This window comes from Carettochelys insculpta, chromosome 9 (genome assembly GCF_033958435.1).
Source record: "Carettochelys insculpta isolate YL-2023 chromosome 9, ASM3395843v1, whole genome shotgun sequence".
NCBI classification, from domain to species: Eukaryota; Metazoa; Chordata; order Testudines; family Carettochelyidae; genus Carettochelys; species Carettochelys insculpta.
This window is the reverse complement of record NC_134145.1, coordinates 31,581,865-31,598,664: the sequence shown is the minus strand read 5'-3', so window position 1 is coordinate 31,598,664 and position 16,800 is coordinate 31,581,865. Positions and strand designations below refer to the sequence as shown.

The 16,800-nt window shown below is 42.9% G+C and overlaps 1 protein-coding gene across 1 annotated transcript in view; it reads right to left on the bottom strand.

Annotated features, from left to right (window-relative positions):
- Window positions 1-15,552, bottom strand: part of PKN2 (protein kinase N2) — a 92,293-nt gene extending 76,741 nt beyond the window's left edge. The window contains exon 1 of the mRNA XM_075003220.1: window positions 15,126-15,552. Within this exon, the coding sequence (XP_074859321.1) occupies window positions 15,126-15,335 (210 nt within the window). The 5' untranslated portion in view covers window positions 15,336-15,552. The remainder of the gene's footprint in view (window positions 1-15,125) is intronic.
- Window positions 15,553-16,800: the final 1,248 nt, after the last annotated feature.

The window sequence follows — 16,800 nt, the reverse complement described above, 5'->3', positions numbered from 1 at the left end:
AAGCTATCGCTCAATCCTGAAGATTTCAACTGCCATGTATCTCCAACCTCTGATTTGTTGTGTTCACTGCATGGAAGAAGACATGTGGCATGTGCTTTAACTGGCCTGCAACTTTATTAGTCAGGTTACAGTTAAAGTTCCCATTATGAAATAGTCCAGCACAAATCACTTGCTCCCCACTGATGTTTGCCACTTCTGGGGGGCTCCCATTGTAGGCAGGACTCAATACCGCCAGGGTCTCTGGGAGCCTCCAGCCACTCTCTAGCAGCTTTCCTCCTTTCAACGTTTGAGGAGAGAAGAGGCCTCTATCTCCAGCCAATATCATTGTCAAATGCATTGGCATTGTGGTTCCATGGGTTAGTGCCATGGCCCATGGTTCACATTTGTCCCCAGGAGTAAAGATGTTACCTTTTCGGATCTGGGGCTTAAATCAGTGAGTTCTTGCACTGTGAACCTGACACAAGGAGGTGCCAGTATCAGCTTGACTGCATCCATTCTATCATTCATGGGCCACCTAGGAGTTCAGCCAACAAAATACTGAGGTCACTCAGAAGCAAAGGCTGTACATATAGAGAGGATAAAGTAAACTTCACTGATACATCTCAGCCACACTCTAGGCTGATAAACAAATCCCCTCCAGAATATAACCATGTGGATACCTTTAGACTGGCCTCCCTCTGCACCCTATGCACATTTACATGGACGAATTGCTGTCTGCCAAACTCCATGGGCCAGAATCTCCAATCAGACTATCTCAGCATCAGGAAACATGTCCCTCAGCACTCCAATCTCTTGCTTAGTGTTCCAAATCAGACAACCTAAGACAGGTTTCAGACTGTTATCCTCTAGGCGAATAAAGATATTCGACATATCCTCATCAGGCACAATCCCATGCACAAGAGGCATGACTTGGTCCCATCAATGTCCTATCTGCCATGCAAATATAAAACAATATTCAAAATTAAGCCCAGCAGCAAGCCTCTTCCTAAATCATCTGCTCTCTTGCAAGCTCAGTGTACAATGCTGTGCCCACAAATTCATATCCCCAGCCTAAGGAGTGCTAGGATACATTTTGTATTATAGACATGGAGAAGTATGCCGCTAACACCCTATGGACCTGCAAAGTGACTAGCTTCCTGATATTCTTCTGTGCCCCAGAAACCGGGGCCCAATGTTCCAGCTCCCAGTGGGCCACAAATCTTTCACAGGTGTCTAGATAATGCATAGACCACCAGTAAAAGTCCACACCATATAAGTGATTAATTATAGTGAGACTACGAACTGCCAAATTTGGAGTTCTGGTATAGACCAGGCCTTGAATGCCTGGAACTCCATAAACACTGTTGTATAAGTGGTGCAAAGTGCAATTTGGTCACAGATACTGCTTCTAGTAACTAAGATGTCAGAGGGCTGCTGGCATCTGTGCACTTATTTGGCCTTCTGCGTTAGCATCCTCAATCAGCTCATGCAAATTCTTGGTTGCTAGAAACCAGCAAAAAGGGAGTGTCCCTGAGCACAGAATCCTATTATGGTTTCAAATCACATCCCAAATTCCACGAGAACTCAGGCCTACTCCAGGAGCCCTATGGCATCTGGAAATTTCACAGGACCCATCCTTTTTAGCCCTCTCATTGTGGGAGTCACCAAACCTCCTGGCCTTCTTCTTAACAATGCAGAGGTAGTTGTAATTACTAAGCTCCAACAACTTGCAATATTGTAGATAATTTACAATAAGTATTCAGAGCCAACCACAGTACAGAGACAGTGCTGGGGCACTCAGAGACAACTTCCTTCTGGCCACAGACAGAGGCAACATCCCCATAGTGGTGGATTTCTTCTGACTTTTGACAAAGTAAAACCAACAGATACTGCTAACTTGTGTATTTAACATAATATGAGGAAATGGCACAGCGTAAGAGTAGCCACAGTCACTGCTCCAGCAGAGACCAGAACTGACGATTAGTAGCTGATTTTCTTCTTCAAAGGCCTTCATCTGCTAAGACGCATAGTTTGAATATCTATCTCCTCTTCTCATCAATATCTATACGCGACCACTGGGAAAAGACAATTATGCCAAAGGCTCAGCTGTCAACAATATACTGACAGCACTCAACTATGTCTCACACATTAATGTTGTAACGTGTGCCATTAATTTAGATGTCACCATGCCCACTAAAAGCCCATTCTTGGATGAAAAAATCTGACCAAAGCTGAAGCCACACAAATCCCACGTTGATGCTGGTTGGAAAGGGAGAAGTGGGGGAGAAAAGCAAGAATACTTTGAACACCTAGCAGGAACGCAGTCCTCCTCCTTACATGAAGGCATACAAACCTCATTCATCGAAGTAGGGAAGAGCCATGGAATTCTGTGTGACTCCTCATTGAAAATGGATGATCAGGTAGCGCAGCTGGTGTCAGTATTTAAACCCTGTTTTTCCAGCCCCCGCCGCCCCCCGATCACTAAGAAACTTCACCCCTTCTCCTGAAAGAGGACCTGGCCAGAGATTCACATATCTGTCATTTCCAGACTAGACTGCTGTAATTTACTGTATCTAAAACTGCAATGAAGACAATGCACAAAATGCTAATATAAAAATGTTGTTGCATGTCTCCTCCATTGTCTAGGAAGCCACAGCACATCAAGCCCAAGCTCCAGTCCCAACAATGGCTCACAGAACATTTCCAATGTCAACTGAAGATTTAAGCTTCAAAGCAATTAATGGATCAAGCCCCTGAAATAGTTAAAAAAAAAATTATTTAACATCTGCCAAAACAGTCTACGTGCCAAGGCAAATCAAAGCCCAGCATGAACTGCATGAATGCTGGAGACAGTATTTTTGAGTAAGGGGATCTAACTATTGAACAAACTTCCAGAAGAAATTAGGCAAATCTAGATTCTGACCAACTTTGGAAAATGATGCAGAACATTCCCCTTTCAATAAGTCTTTAACACTACTTTTAAGAATGATTTCCATAACAATTACCTCTGCCTCAAAAATATTTTTGCAACAAATTTAAAAAAATCCTCCTTCAGTCAAAGCATATACCCCAAAAAGGGAGAACCACCAAATACTCCATACAGTTCAACAGACTTTGCAACTGCTATTGATTTTATGTGGAAGGTACTCAGATATACAGTAATGGTTGGTGAGATAAAAACAACCACAAGATCTTAGTTTGGTGTGTCTTTTGTTTAGGTTGCTTTACTCCACAGTGCTGAGTCAAAGAAGCACAGCATATTGCCATAGCTGGGATTACATTACCAGTTTGGTCCCTTTCTCAAGGAATGGTGTACTGAGAGTGCATTGCTGGTCTAGCTTTTTATATCAGGCCCCACTTCTCCCTCCAATTAGCAGGGCCACTCTGCTTGTCTAATCTAATCCATACTAACAGAAATTTCCGTTGTGTTCCTATATTTAAAAAAAAAAAAAAAAAAAAGAACACTTTCAGCAGATGTAAGAAAATAGGTATGTAGAATACAAAATCTTCATTGGTGTATAAATGTGAATAAACATACTGCTTTTACGTAACATTTTAATATTTTTAATGAGATAGATGAGCCTGACACCCAGCAGCCAATCATGCTGCACCTCTCTTTATGAAATTTCATGTCCCGTCAAGTGGGCCTGTGCTCCACTTTGCTCACCCGGTCTAGCTTCTGAGGAAGACACCTCTGTCACTACGTAGCAAAACAATTAGCTGATTATACCAACGGTATTAAGTGGTTTCCTTCTCCACAAATGTTTGGCATGAAAAAGAGCCTTGTATGTTGAAGTGGAAATACTAAATGGGAAAAATTAGGACTCAGGTTATATAACTGCCCAAGCATGATATACTTCAAATACGATCCAGACTTAATTTATGCCAAGTATTTGGCATACAGTTTATATGCATCTGGACTGGCTATGCATCTTTGTTCTTAATTTACATACTTTTTTCTCTTTTCCCCAATCATGATGATCAGCGAAATTTAGGAATAAACATATTTAATATTAAAATTAAACTACCACTGTCTCTCTTTTAAAACAGTGCCAAAACTGTAACCTTCCTGAAAGACACTCAGGATAAAAGGACTGGTCACATTTGATTAACTTAATGAACAGTGTCAGCAATAAAAATGAAGAAACTGTTTTCTTGATGAACTATGATTGCAAACAAAGTTTTAATCATTCTGAAACTGTGAAGCATTAGAAGTGATCAGTCTTTGATTTAAAAAACCATTAATTTCATATTAGCTTATTTATTACCAATAAATCCAAATATTGAAGAAAACATGTCTCCATTAAAGGACATTGCAGAGTCCTAAATGGGCAACAGCTCAAGAATGCTAAAGCAGTAGTCAGGCACGTACAATTTACAGTACTCCACTTTTTCAGTGCTGCTATCTTTAGAACATCCCTAAAACCGCTGCTGATTTAAAGATCATCCAGTAATTATAGAAGTCAAGTAATAAAACATATAAAGTACTTTACAGGTTCTAGATTTTAAAAAGAAATGTGCTCGAGAAAAAGTCAAGAGGCATGCTTCAGTAATTTAATGCATTTCCCTACTCCTCACTACACAAAACACCTTCATGTTTTTAAGTTAGGCAGTCAGCAACGTCTTTTACCAATTACTGTATCCTTGCAATTCTAGAATATAAGTCTTTTTTCCCCATAAAGGAAATATGTTCAATTTACTTAGCCTTTTCCTTCTAATATCAATCTCAGATCCAGCATCACTATGAAAAATAATAATCTTGTCATACCTTATATACACACACATACATAGAGAAATCTTTCCCAGAAACAGGTCAATGGACAACATTTTTAATGCTTCCAATTAAATTAAAAATTAACACAGCACAAGTAAAACCACTGAAAAGCATTGTTTTAAATACAGAGCTTATAAAACCATAAGCATAGGCCAGACTGCAGATTTGCACTGTTCTTTAAGTTTTCTAAGAAACTTCCTGATAGTATCAGGTTTATAAAACCTAAAACCAGTCGATAAACTACTGTTATACACATTGTAAATTGAGAATCTGCAATTTAACACTAAGGGCATATGACCACAACGCTTACCAAAACTTTTTGAAATAATATATTATTTTTACTGAGAAAGGAAAAGCCTTCCTTTTGTGGTGGCTTGAAGAATTGATATTACCTAGAGCAAGGGTGGTGAACCCCCAGCCTGTGGTCTTGGGGCCAGATCCCAAGACTGCAGCCAATCAGAGCAGTGGAGAGCAGTGCCTGGGGGCTAAAGTGGGAGAAAGCTGAGCCATGTACATCCCAGGGCCGCTGCAAAGGTGAGTACACCCCCATTTCCCAGACAGCTCCAGCACCCCTCCCACCCAGACCCTATGCCTCCAGACAGCTCCAGCACCCCTCCCATCCAGACCCCCCTCCCCCTTACAGATCTCTCGCCCCACCTTGATCCCTCCCTCCCAGACCCTGCATCCAAGCCCTCTACCACTTCCTGCCCAGACCCCCTTCCAGTCCCCTCCTGCACCCTCCCTCCCAGACCACCTCCTGCACCCTCCCTCCCACCATGACACCACAGCTCTGGCCCCCATACAGTCAGGGACCACATTAGTGAAGAAGTTTTATTAGTTTTTGGGGTTATTTATTGCTTCTCATTTCTGTGGCCCCTGACTGATTCGTCCACAGGTCAGCGACCTCCAACCCAAGAAGGTTTCCCAGCCCTGTCCTAGAGGATAGGGTACAGTGGTGACACCAAGGAATTTTTACTCTCATTGTCCAACAATATTCCATGTGACTTAATTTCTCCATCTGTAAATTGGGGTTAAGATTATTACTAACCCACTTCATGGGGATGTTATGTGGATTATTTCTGTAAAACACAAAAAGCATCATTTTGCACTGCTTACCTGAAGGAGACTTCTAGCTAAAGACCATAAACCAAGAAATCTTATTTGCAAAACTCTAATAGTATCACTGATCACAATCACGACAAGTAAAAAAAGAATAAGGACCGTTTGGAGCAGGGGAAGAAACACAATATTTTGCCAAATAGAAGCCAATAAAACAAAAACTTGGAAACCATATTTCAACATACAGATTTACTTGATATTATCAAGGCAATTCTGTACCCATATGGCAGGGAGTTTTGACCAGGTCAGGCCAGGCATCTAAAAGCATAAACAACCAGTACCATGGGATTATCCAAGAAAGCTCTAATCATGACCTTATACTCACTAATGCCATCACTGAGCATACTCTATTGAAGACATGAAATCCAGGATTATTTGCCTTCTTTAGTCAACTATTTTAATTATTCGTTATTCAGTAACTGATAAGACCGTGCTTTCATATTCAGCTGTAAAACAACTTATTAGCTCGTACATACTTCTATATGCTCTTTATTGGACAGCCATGTTACCTAAGTTACAAGAATAGTCAGGCCTGGAAGCACGGGGGCGGGGGAGGGGGGAAATGGGGACGACAAACTATACACTTTAAAGGTTTATATTGAAAGAGTTCTTAGGTCCTAAACATCCATCCCAAAGTCTGGCAATAGTACCACTTTCCAAATGCAAAAAGTGTGATATTCATCTTTTCTGCTTCAATAGTGGAGTCACACTTTGTTCTCACTCAATGTAAAGTTCATTGTTAAAAGTTTCATTAATACAGTTTTAAGGTTGCCCAGTGCTACTTCTTGAACTGCTCAATCTGGTCCCAAAACATTATTTCACATCTGTTTTGCCAGAACCTGCAAGGTGGTTTTAACACAAACCTCTGAAAACCTGGACATACAGAATTATCGTAATACTTCCCACACCAGACCACACCTCCCGTCCTTTACCCTCATATAAATTTAACTCTCTCTCCGCCACTGGAAATAGACACTGGGATTATGCCCAGCACAACTTTTCCTCAAGAAACCCTACAAATTTCTGTGTTGTGCCCACCATGCCATCATGCCTCATCAAACACTCAAGACTCCCTCTGCGTATAGGTGCAGTAAGTGATCAGAAATGCTATCCTAAAGATGTGCAACCGCAGCTAGAGTTTTTTCCAGAGAAGCCCTTTATCTGGAGTGCACTTTTCAAGGGACCCAATTAGGTGAGATAGGGAAATACTGCCTCTTTTTACCAATGGGGACCTGAGGCACAGAGAAACTAAATTACTTGCCCAAAGTCACAGCCTGAAGTAATGAAATATAGGGATCTAGACCAGCCTCGCACCATAACCATTGGACCATCCTTTCTCCCTTAGTCAAACCTCTCCACCATTCAAGCTACCAGCTCTACCCTCCTGACCTCCCCATTCCCAAAGTACACTTGAAGAGACAATGGAGAAGAATAAAAGTGGTGATACACTGAGAAATAGGTTTTGAAACTGGAGACAGGAAGGCTGGGGTGGAGAAAATGGAGCTTCCATGTCCCTATGCCAAGTTCAGGCCTATTTGTTAGGAAAGGGGGACGGAAGTGTCCTTCACTTTCACCTGGAGCAAAACAAGATTCTTCAGCCCCTCAAAGGAAAACACATGAGGTGTAATGGCAGTAATCTGCCAAGGACAGGCCTTTGACTCACCGTATATGGTTGTTGCTCAGATTCAGCAACACTCTTCAGGATCTTCCCCTAAACTATCCACTGACTGACACTAGGCATGCTGTTATGCACTCTTACCACAGACCAGAAGTCTCAGGGCATACATTCAGATCATAGCGTGGATACCACACATGCCAGTTTGTGGATCTAGAATGAATGCAAAACTTTCAAAATAACCTCTTCGACATTGGGCAAGCAGTACTAGATGCTAGCAGAGACCAAATTGAAATCAGGTATCCTGTAGGGGTGAGGAAAAGGGAAGGGGGGGAAAAAAAAAATCAGTGCAACAGTCTGAGCCATAGGAACAAGCAAGCCAAAAAATGTATAGAAATGTTTACTAACAGGGCTTTTTCCCTTACACTGGACTATATACCTGGAACCAGTAGATAAAATCATCCCAAACTTATCTCAAAAAACCTAATCTGGGACTTACTAAAGCACAGAAATTTTCCAGACAACCTGCGTATTCATGTGAATTTTACAGATGTTAATGGTTAATTGGTTAACCAGTAAACCTTAAGTGGACAGGGTGCTGTGGGCAGGAGTTGCTCCAGCTCAGCTGGAGCAGCCCTTGTCTGTGGCAGGCTATGATGGGGTTCAGGGGTCCCCAAGCTCTGCAACCCATCTGCAGGCAGGAGTGACTCTCACTCAGCAGGAGAACAGTGGGTTTATTATCCGACAGTACACAGCATCTTACAGAAGAGTCAGTATAGCAGGCAGAAACAGCCAGTCCAATCCATGTTGGCAAGAGGAGGCCAGCCCCCCAGAGCTGGGGCCTTGCCCCCCTCCTTCGCCTCTCTCTCCCGCCCCAGCCCAGACTAACTGCTTTCCAACTTTCAGTTCCAATTCAAACCCCTCAGACTCCACCTCCTCCTTTGTCTACAGTCCAGAGGCGTCACCTGGTCGCCTCAGTTACCCTCAGTAGGAGCCCCACACCCTGAGACACCCACACACACTACACATCATACGGGCCAAGGGAGCAGTGCACCCAGGTTGGCCAGAGAAGCCCCGATCTGTGGTGGCCCAGAGTGTGCCATGGGCAGGGCACTGCAGCTTGGCCAAAGCAGTTCTCATCTGCAGCAGGCCTGGCCCAGGAGTGCTTCAGATTAGGGTGCTCTTGTCTGGCCACAGCAGCCCCCCTCTGGGGAAGGGGAGGAGGTGCTGCCGCCCAGTCAGGCTGGAGCGACCTGCCTGCTCCAGCCATTTCCCCCCATCCCTCCCATTTAAATCAGCTACCTGTTTAAAACTTACCTCTCAATATACCTTTATGCCTGTTTGCATGTAAATCATTTTGTCCAGCTCAGACAAATGTCTGCCATGAGTTTCGATGCCTACTTCCTTTGTTAATTCAACACACTGTCATACAGCAGGCTACCTCAACTGTATTAGAAACTAAGCCCACTATTCCCAAAAGAGGAAACACGCAGGCAGTAGTAATTAAACCTTCAACACCATTCAAATGTCTTATGAATGTTCTGCAGGAAATGTCTCTCCAGACGAAAGTCCTCGTTAGTCTCTAGTCTCATTCAGGCACTTTACCTAAAAAGAGCAACGGAACTACCAAGTGCACCAGTAGTTTTGGTGATTGTTAAAAATTAGACTGAGACCACCGTATACAGCCCACAACTCTTAGGCACTATGTACCCAGTGCAGATGTAAACTGAAGTTTTAGGCCCAGATTGAGCAATCCATCCCCATTAATCAAAAACACTTATGCATGGGCTTATATGCTTTGATGAACTGGGGATTTAGACACGAGATTACCTATTCCCTTATTAAACTGTTGAGCCAGCCCAACCTTAGCATAAACTGAAGGTACAATTAGTGTTTAGAAGAAATTCTACTAGGATATTTTGAATTCTATCATAATGGATACCAAATATCACATTAGACAAAACTGCTCAGGTGAAGGAGGTATTATACATATTGGCTCTGGTTACACTACAGAGCTCCATCAACAGAAGTCACCGTCAGAAGGGATTTCCCAGCAAAACTTCTGTCGACAGAGTGTAGCCACGTGCAAAAGCCAATCAGAAGAGTGCTCCACTACATCAACAGAACAGCCATACTGCCTGACCCCTCTCAACAAAATAGGCACCAAAAAGCGTATCAACTAGGGCTGCCCACTGTTGTGGATGCCCTGTCTGTCCAGAGAGAGGTCCCCAGGGGCATTTACACAGCCTTTTTTGGTCAACAGAATCTGTTGACAGCAGTGTTATGCCTCAAAGCTTTGAGGCAGAATGCTGCTGGCAAAAGAAAGTCCTTTTTTTTCCTAGAGATACTGTTGACTAATCCTATTTTGTGTGCACACACCACAAGTTTTGGTGACAAAACTGGGGTTTTGATGGTGAAACTTGCTAGTTGAACCACAGCCTTTGCAAATACATATTTATGTCCTTATTGTCCATCATCATGGAACTGGACGCTGAACAATTAAAGCTACACTCATGGATCAGATGACCCACAAAAAACCAACTGTCACTGAGTAAAAGAAAAGGCAGTCAAAATTGTAGTGTTAACAGGTCAACTGACAGGACAGCCATTCAGAAGGTGCCTCAAAACTAACATATCAAAAAAACTAAATATTTAAGGATTTTGTCCCATTAAGAGCTTTTCCAGTTTTTAAACAAGTTTAGAAAGAATCAAATATTAAACATGCGCAGTAAACTATACCTTACACCCACAAAAGCAGAGAAATGTAGAGTTAGAACAGAATGCCTCTCTAAACCCCCCATGTTATGGAGACAGTATTCAAGGATTTGAGAAATACTGGACAACTCTACAGGTACTTCTATACATATGACACAAAAAGATGACCAAGAGCAATATCAGCACTAGCTATGAGATTTTTTGTTTTAAGAAAATATAAATTTTTCTTTATTCTGCTAGGTCCTTAGACATACTCCAGAAAAAGGCATTTGCAAATAAAGTTATTTGGCTAACTATACTTGTTGATATTTAAGACCCAAGTCAGAAAAAGCATGAGTAATTTACTAATTTGAGCAGCACAATTTGAAGAAAATGGAACATCAGACTAGACTATGCCCTATAGTATTGGTGGAATTAGGTCCTAATTCTTTGCCACTCAATTTAAATTAAAAAACTGCTGCCAATGATATACTAAGTTTGTTATTTTGCATTAAACACTAATTGCTGCTTGGGGTGAAATTCTGAATGAAAATTTAATTATTTAAACATGTTCTACACTATCAGTATATTTTTTAAAACATACTAGTTAAAGTTGTGTGATAGATAAATATTATAGAAGCTAGAAAATGTCACAAAAGCAAGTTTTGCATAAGCTTTCAGTAATTGCCCTACCTCTAAATTTACTGCTACACCTGTTCATGTAGCACAACAGGAAAGAGTTATAATTCTTGATTTATACTCACTTCCTGATCCCTATCACCCTACAGAAGTATCTGAATTATGTGACATTAATGGCTCATCTACACCAGTCCCCTCCTTCGAAGGGCCCAATCGGTGAATAGCAATGAGGTGCTGCGCTGTACATGCAGCATCTCATTAGCTTAATTCTCGCCAAGGAAGCTTCGACGTTACTAACTTCGAAGCATAGCCAAGCAATGTAGCCATGGGCACTTGGAAGTACCTGCACAACTTTGAAATCCGCACAGTGAGAATTATGCTAATAAGGTGTTGCATGAGCAACACAGCACCTCATTGCTATTCACTGATCAGGCTCGTTTACACGCCCCCTTCAAAGGAGGTGGTTAGCATAGACGAGCAGGAAAGGGTATAAAGATCACTCAATCATTGGTATCTTTGTTGGCTTATCAGAGGACACTGCCAAATAGAACCTATTATGAAAGACCACCAAACCCATTTCATGTATTTTCATTCAATAACGACTGATCTGTATTTTTGACCTTTTAACAAATCTGAACTTGCAACCTAGATACAAGTACGAGAATTTTCCATATAATTAATAATTCTGTGAACAATCCAGTATTTTTTTGTATTTTACTGATAAAGAATATTCGAGGTATCAACTGAGATCTATTTTCTAACTTATGTGGAAACCAAAACAAATTAAGTTTAATTACTTTAAAAACAATTAATCAGACATACAGTCCAACCTTGTGTTTCTTATATAAAAATGTCAAGTTAGCAATAGTTTTGTAAGTCAAGTTCATTTTGAAACATGCATATTTGCCACAATAGCTGCTGCATCAGTTACTGTAACAGTATATCAAGACTTTCCCTATTTTCACCTTATCATGACCACCATGTTTTGTCATGACTGTGGTTCTATTCAACTAAACTAGAGACTTTGAGCAAATACATAGACTATAACTACGTTTAGTGTTTTCTCATTTGTCAATACCTTACCCACCTTTCAGAATCTCAACCTACAGCGATTAAAATACAGTGAAATGTGTCTTTTGAAAACAAAAGGATATTAAAAATGGTCTTTGAGGACCAAAAGAAATTACAGTGGAAACTGAATGAGACATTCAGAGTTGTCAGTAGATGGGACTTTCAACTTGAAAACTGTCAATTTCACAAAAATGAGTTAGAAACAATTCTAGGACACCTGCTGCCAAGTTTTCTTGCAAAAAGGCCCACATGCATAAAAGAAGACTATCTTGACTACACAGGGGAAACTGAGTAGGGAAAGTTCTGTTGTATGCAAAAAGTTTAAGTGAAAACAAAATATCCTAAATCACTTCAATTACAATAGCCTTAGATGACACATGTAGGTAAAATATATGTCAGTGCACTGAAGCTAGGTGAGCCCAACTGTGCACCCCTATTGTGAGCAACAGTTAAGTGCCTCATACTGGGAACCACCTGAAATAAACACTTCAAAGAAGTGTATTAAATCATGCACATTAAGTCTTATTTTAAAAATAGTAAATTGTCAACTCAAAATTCTGATAAGCAATTTTTTCCAGAAAAAAGTGGAAAACCAATAAATCATAGTATTAATTAATATAAATTTGTATTTTATACCCTCCTTTCCTAATCCATGCCCCTAAAAAATAAATGACAAATTTATAGAAAGGACCCATAATATCAGAGTGGCCAATTTTGCTGAAGTTAAGTTTCACTTGGATTTCCTTGTTAAGATTTTAAGTTTTCTTGTATTAACAGCTACTTTTACATTTATTACTACAAGCAGCGTAGAAAATACAGAAGATACATGATTTGTTCCACTCTGCGTCTTTCCACAAACAATGTTGTTATTTTCTACTGCGTTCTGAGAAATATTTCTAAACAAATTCCATTTTGCCTTCATTCATATTCAGTTTTTTGTATATGTAACATTGTGACAAACATTTAATTAAAGTACTGTTCTCCCACCAGGCTGTTTCAAAAGGTCACACAATTCGGGTATCAGCAATATCATGTATGTATTAAAATGCTCAGTTTATGAAAGGTCAGCATAAATTTTCTATATAAAGTCATTAACCAACAATTGATGTTTTACATTTGAACTAGGGCCTTGCCTACAGTCTTGCACTCACAGGAGGATTGTGGGCCAAATCTGGACTGCCGGATGCTTTTGAATGGACCACAAAACCTTTGTATTTACTTATTATTGTTAATGCTGTGTGCAAAACATTTCTCTGGGGTCTCTGACTATACCACCTGCCCTGCAGTAAGTAAATAAAAGTATGCTCAATATTCACTGAACATTCTTCATCTTACACACTTAGAAGTAGAGCCCTGCAAAAATGAGTTGTGGATATCTGCTGATATAAACCGGATATCCGCAAAGATATAAAATTTGCAGATGGAGCCACAAAAGTGAGCCATGGATGTGGATACTCTTGGATTTGCAGGGCTCTACTTAGCAATAAGCATGCACATACTGTAAATATCACTAAGCTTTTAAAAATTACATACAAATTAAAGTAAAGGTCTTCCTTTGAGGCACCTTTTGTTCATTTCCACTTAAATTACACATTTTCCACTAACAGACCTTTTCCTTAATTTACTAACCTGAAAGTCATATTCAGAATTGCATCTTTGACCTACAAAAAATGTAACCTCTCATTTTACATAGCTTTAGCAAAATTATGAAGTCTAAACAGAGCCTTAGGGGAGCAGGGAATTAGAGTTACCAAAATCCATTCCCTGAGAAATAACCGAACATGCAGTACAGGTATATCAAGTCTACTAAAGATCTCTTTATATAATCTTACAATTCTCTAGTATCAAAACAAAAAGCAGTGAAGTAGCACTTTAAAGACTAGCAAAATAGTTTATTAGGTGAGCTTTCGTGGGACAGAACCACTTCTTCAGACCATAGCCAGACCAGAACAGACTCAGAACAGATTCTGGTCTGGCTATGGTCTGAAGAAGTGGGTCTGTCCCATGAAAGCTCACCTAATAAACTATTTTGCTAGTCTTTAAAGTGCTACTTCACTGCTTTTTGTTTTGATAGTGTATAGACTAGCACAGCTTACTCTCTGTTACAATTCTCTAGTATGTTTTGGCTGTAACAGTTACACTGTTTGTAGTCTAAGCTCCATACTTACACAAGTTATGAAAACTGGCCTGATTTCAGAGAAGCTTGGAAATCACAAACAGCTGCATTTTCATAACATTCTACAAGTTACTACTCTAAAATTCAAAACTAAAGAAAGGAGCTCCCTGAATGCACTGGACATTTCTACCTAACTTTTCTGCATGGTTTACAAGTCCAAAGCCTACATACAAGAAAAGTTGAATCCGGTATGATAATCAAGCACTTCAATAAGAATAAAAACACACGCACACCCCTTTCCCCTAGAAGAATGGAATTAGATGTGAGTATTTCTTCTGGAGAGTGCACTTGCAAACAGACAGCTGAAAAAGCTGTTCCACTCACACTCTCTCTGCTGTGCACAGGGTGCCCAGAACTGACGAATCAATTACGTACACTTCCCTCAATGAACCGACTCGGGTGTTTGTAAACATACTTGCTGTGCACCCCAGGGGCTGAAGTGAGCAGGAAGGAAAACAGGACTGCATCACCCGCAGCACATGCAAGAGAAGGAACCTCACTTCTTGCACTGGGACTTCAGGGGGGTTATCGGTTCGCCAGATGGAGACGAGGTTGGGAGAGCCCGATTCAGCTCTCTCCCAAACAACCTGCCCAGAGGGGCACGCTTCCTGAGTCACTCCGGGCATTAATCCGACCAGGGAGGGAGGAAGGGAAGCGGCTCTGGCCAAGAAGATTATCCTCCGGGCAGCGCGCGCTAAGCAGGAGCCCAGCCTGGGCTGGGGGCCTGGCGGAGGGGAAGGCGGCTGCTCCAGCATCCCCCCTCGCAGGGGAGGGGAGAAAGGAGCCCGACGCGGGCGGGGCGGAGGAACGTGTCGGGAATGGGGTGGGGTCCACCCCTCAGCCCGCAATGAACCGGCCTGGGACTGGGGAGGATCTCTCAGCATCCAGCCTGCGGCGCCAACCACCGCGGGGACGGGCCTGAAGGAGAAGGAGGCTGGTTGTCCTGGCGCCGGGGCTAGGACCAGAACGGGGCCCGGCCCGGAGCCAGGACACGAGCAGGATCCCCCGCGGCGGCCCGAGACCGGGCGCTGAGCGGCCGCGGCCCCAGCCCCGCTTACCTGGAGGTCGGTGAGGAGAATCTCCCTCTCCGCCGTGTTGGACGCCATTGCGCTCTGGTTTGAACTCCGCACCTGGACGCTGCCGCCGCGGAGGGCGGGCGGGAGGGAGGCGGGTCTGGAGCCGGGACTGCTCAGGGGGAGGGGGCGCTGAGCGCTCAGCCGGGGCGGGAGGCCGGGGGATCCAGGCGGGGCAAGAACCCCCCCTCTCATGGGGGTCGGCACGGGCGCTGCGCGCGCGCCTTAGCTCCGCTTCCCCGGCCCTGGCTCCTCCTGACTCGGCCCTGGCAGCCCTCAGCCGCCGCCTCCACCGCCGCTGGCTGGGGCCGCCCGCCCCGGCTGTCGCACCCTTTGGCTGTCACCCTGTCGCAAACGCGTTCGCTGCTTTGCGGCTCCGCGCGGGCACGTGATGGTGGGCGGTGCCGGTTCGTGGGGCGCGAACCCCACAACTTTCCGGGCGGGCGAAGCGCGCACGGGCCGAGTGGCGGGAGCAGCCGCTCAGAGCGGTCGGGGCGCCACCCCCCGCCGTCGCTGGGAAGCGCTGACGGAGGAAGGCGGTTCCGCACCCGCCCTTTGCCGACCCATTGTGAGCCTGTGTTAGGGGAGAGAACCCTGGGCCTGTGAATTCCCAGGTCCTGGATTCCTGTTACTGCGTAAAACTCCGATTTCTTGCAGTATTATAGATTTATAATCTTCCTTGTGAAAGAGAAAAGCTTGGCAGGTAAAGCCCAAACATCAGCTAATCCAATAGAACAACTCTTCACCCTCATTAGTTTTATCATGATTTCGGGATGCCTGACTCAGGATTTTTGCCTACTTGGATTTGGCAATACAATATGCAACCATTGCCAAGAAGGCAGCTGTGGGGCAGGTAAATACTATCTGTGCTACAGACATCAGCCTTTGTGCGTGGATTTGGGCTGGAGGCGCATATGTGCGACATTTGGAGATTAGCCTCGCCACTTTTTGTCATTGCATTCTCTGGTCAGAATGATTTTCATCTGCAAATCCCTGCCTGATACTAAGGCCTTATCTACAGCCAACACAAAGTTGCTCCAGTTTACCTGCAATTGTGATTTGAAACTAGGGCTGCTTCTGCATTTTCAATGAGGCAATTCAGAGCAGGCTAATGAGGCACTAACATGCATATTCAGCATCTCATTAGGATAATGGCCACTGTGTGAATTTCAAAATACAGACTTCAAATTGCAGATTGACAGTGAAGATGGGGGCAGCTTCGAAATAAGCACCCCACTTCAACATTCCCTTACTCCCAAAACTAGATTGGAGTAAGGGAATGTCGAAGTAGGGCGCTTATTTAGAAGCCGCCCCCATCTACACTGTCAATCTGAAATTCAAAGGCTGTGCTTCAAAATTTGTGTGGCCACCAGTATGCTAATGAGGCACTGAATATGCATATCAGCACTTCATTAGCCTGCTTCAAATTGCCTCATTACAATCCCGCCTCCAATGGGAGTGAGAGTGTAGAAGCAGCCTAAGTTAGTTAAACTGGTGCCAGGCCAAATGTATATATTGGCTTACATTGTTTAGCTTCGAGCACAACAAGAAGTGAGCATAGCAGCTCAGTTTAGACTGATAATACCATTTATGCACTATACTTTCAGGGATCATTTCTATAGTGTGCAACTAGTGGAAGTGTGTCCACACAGATAAGTAC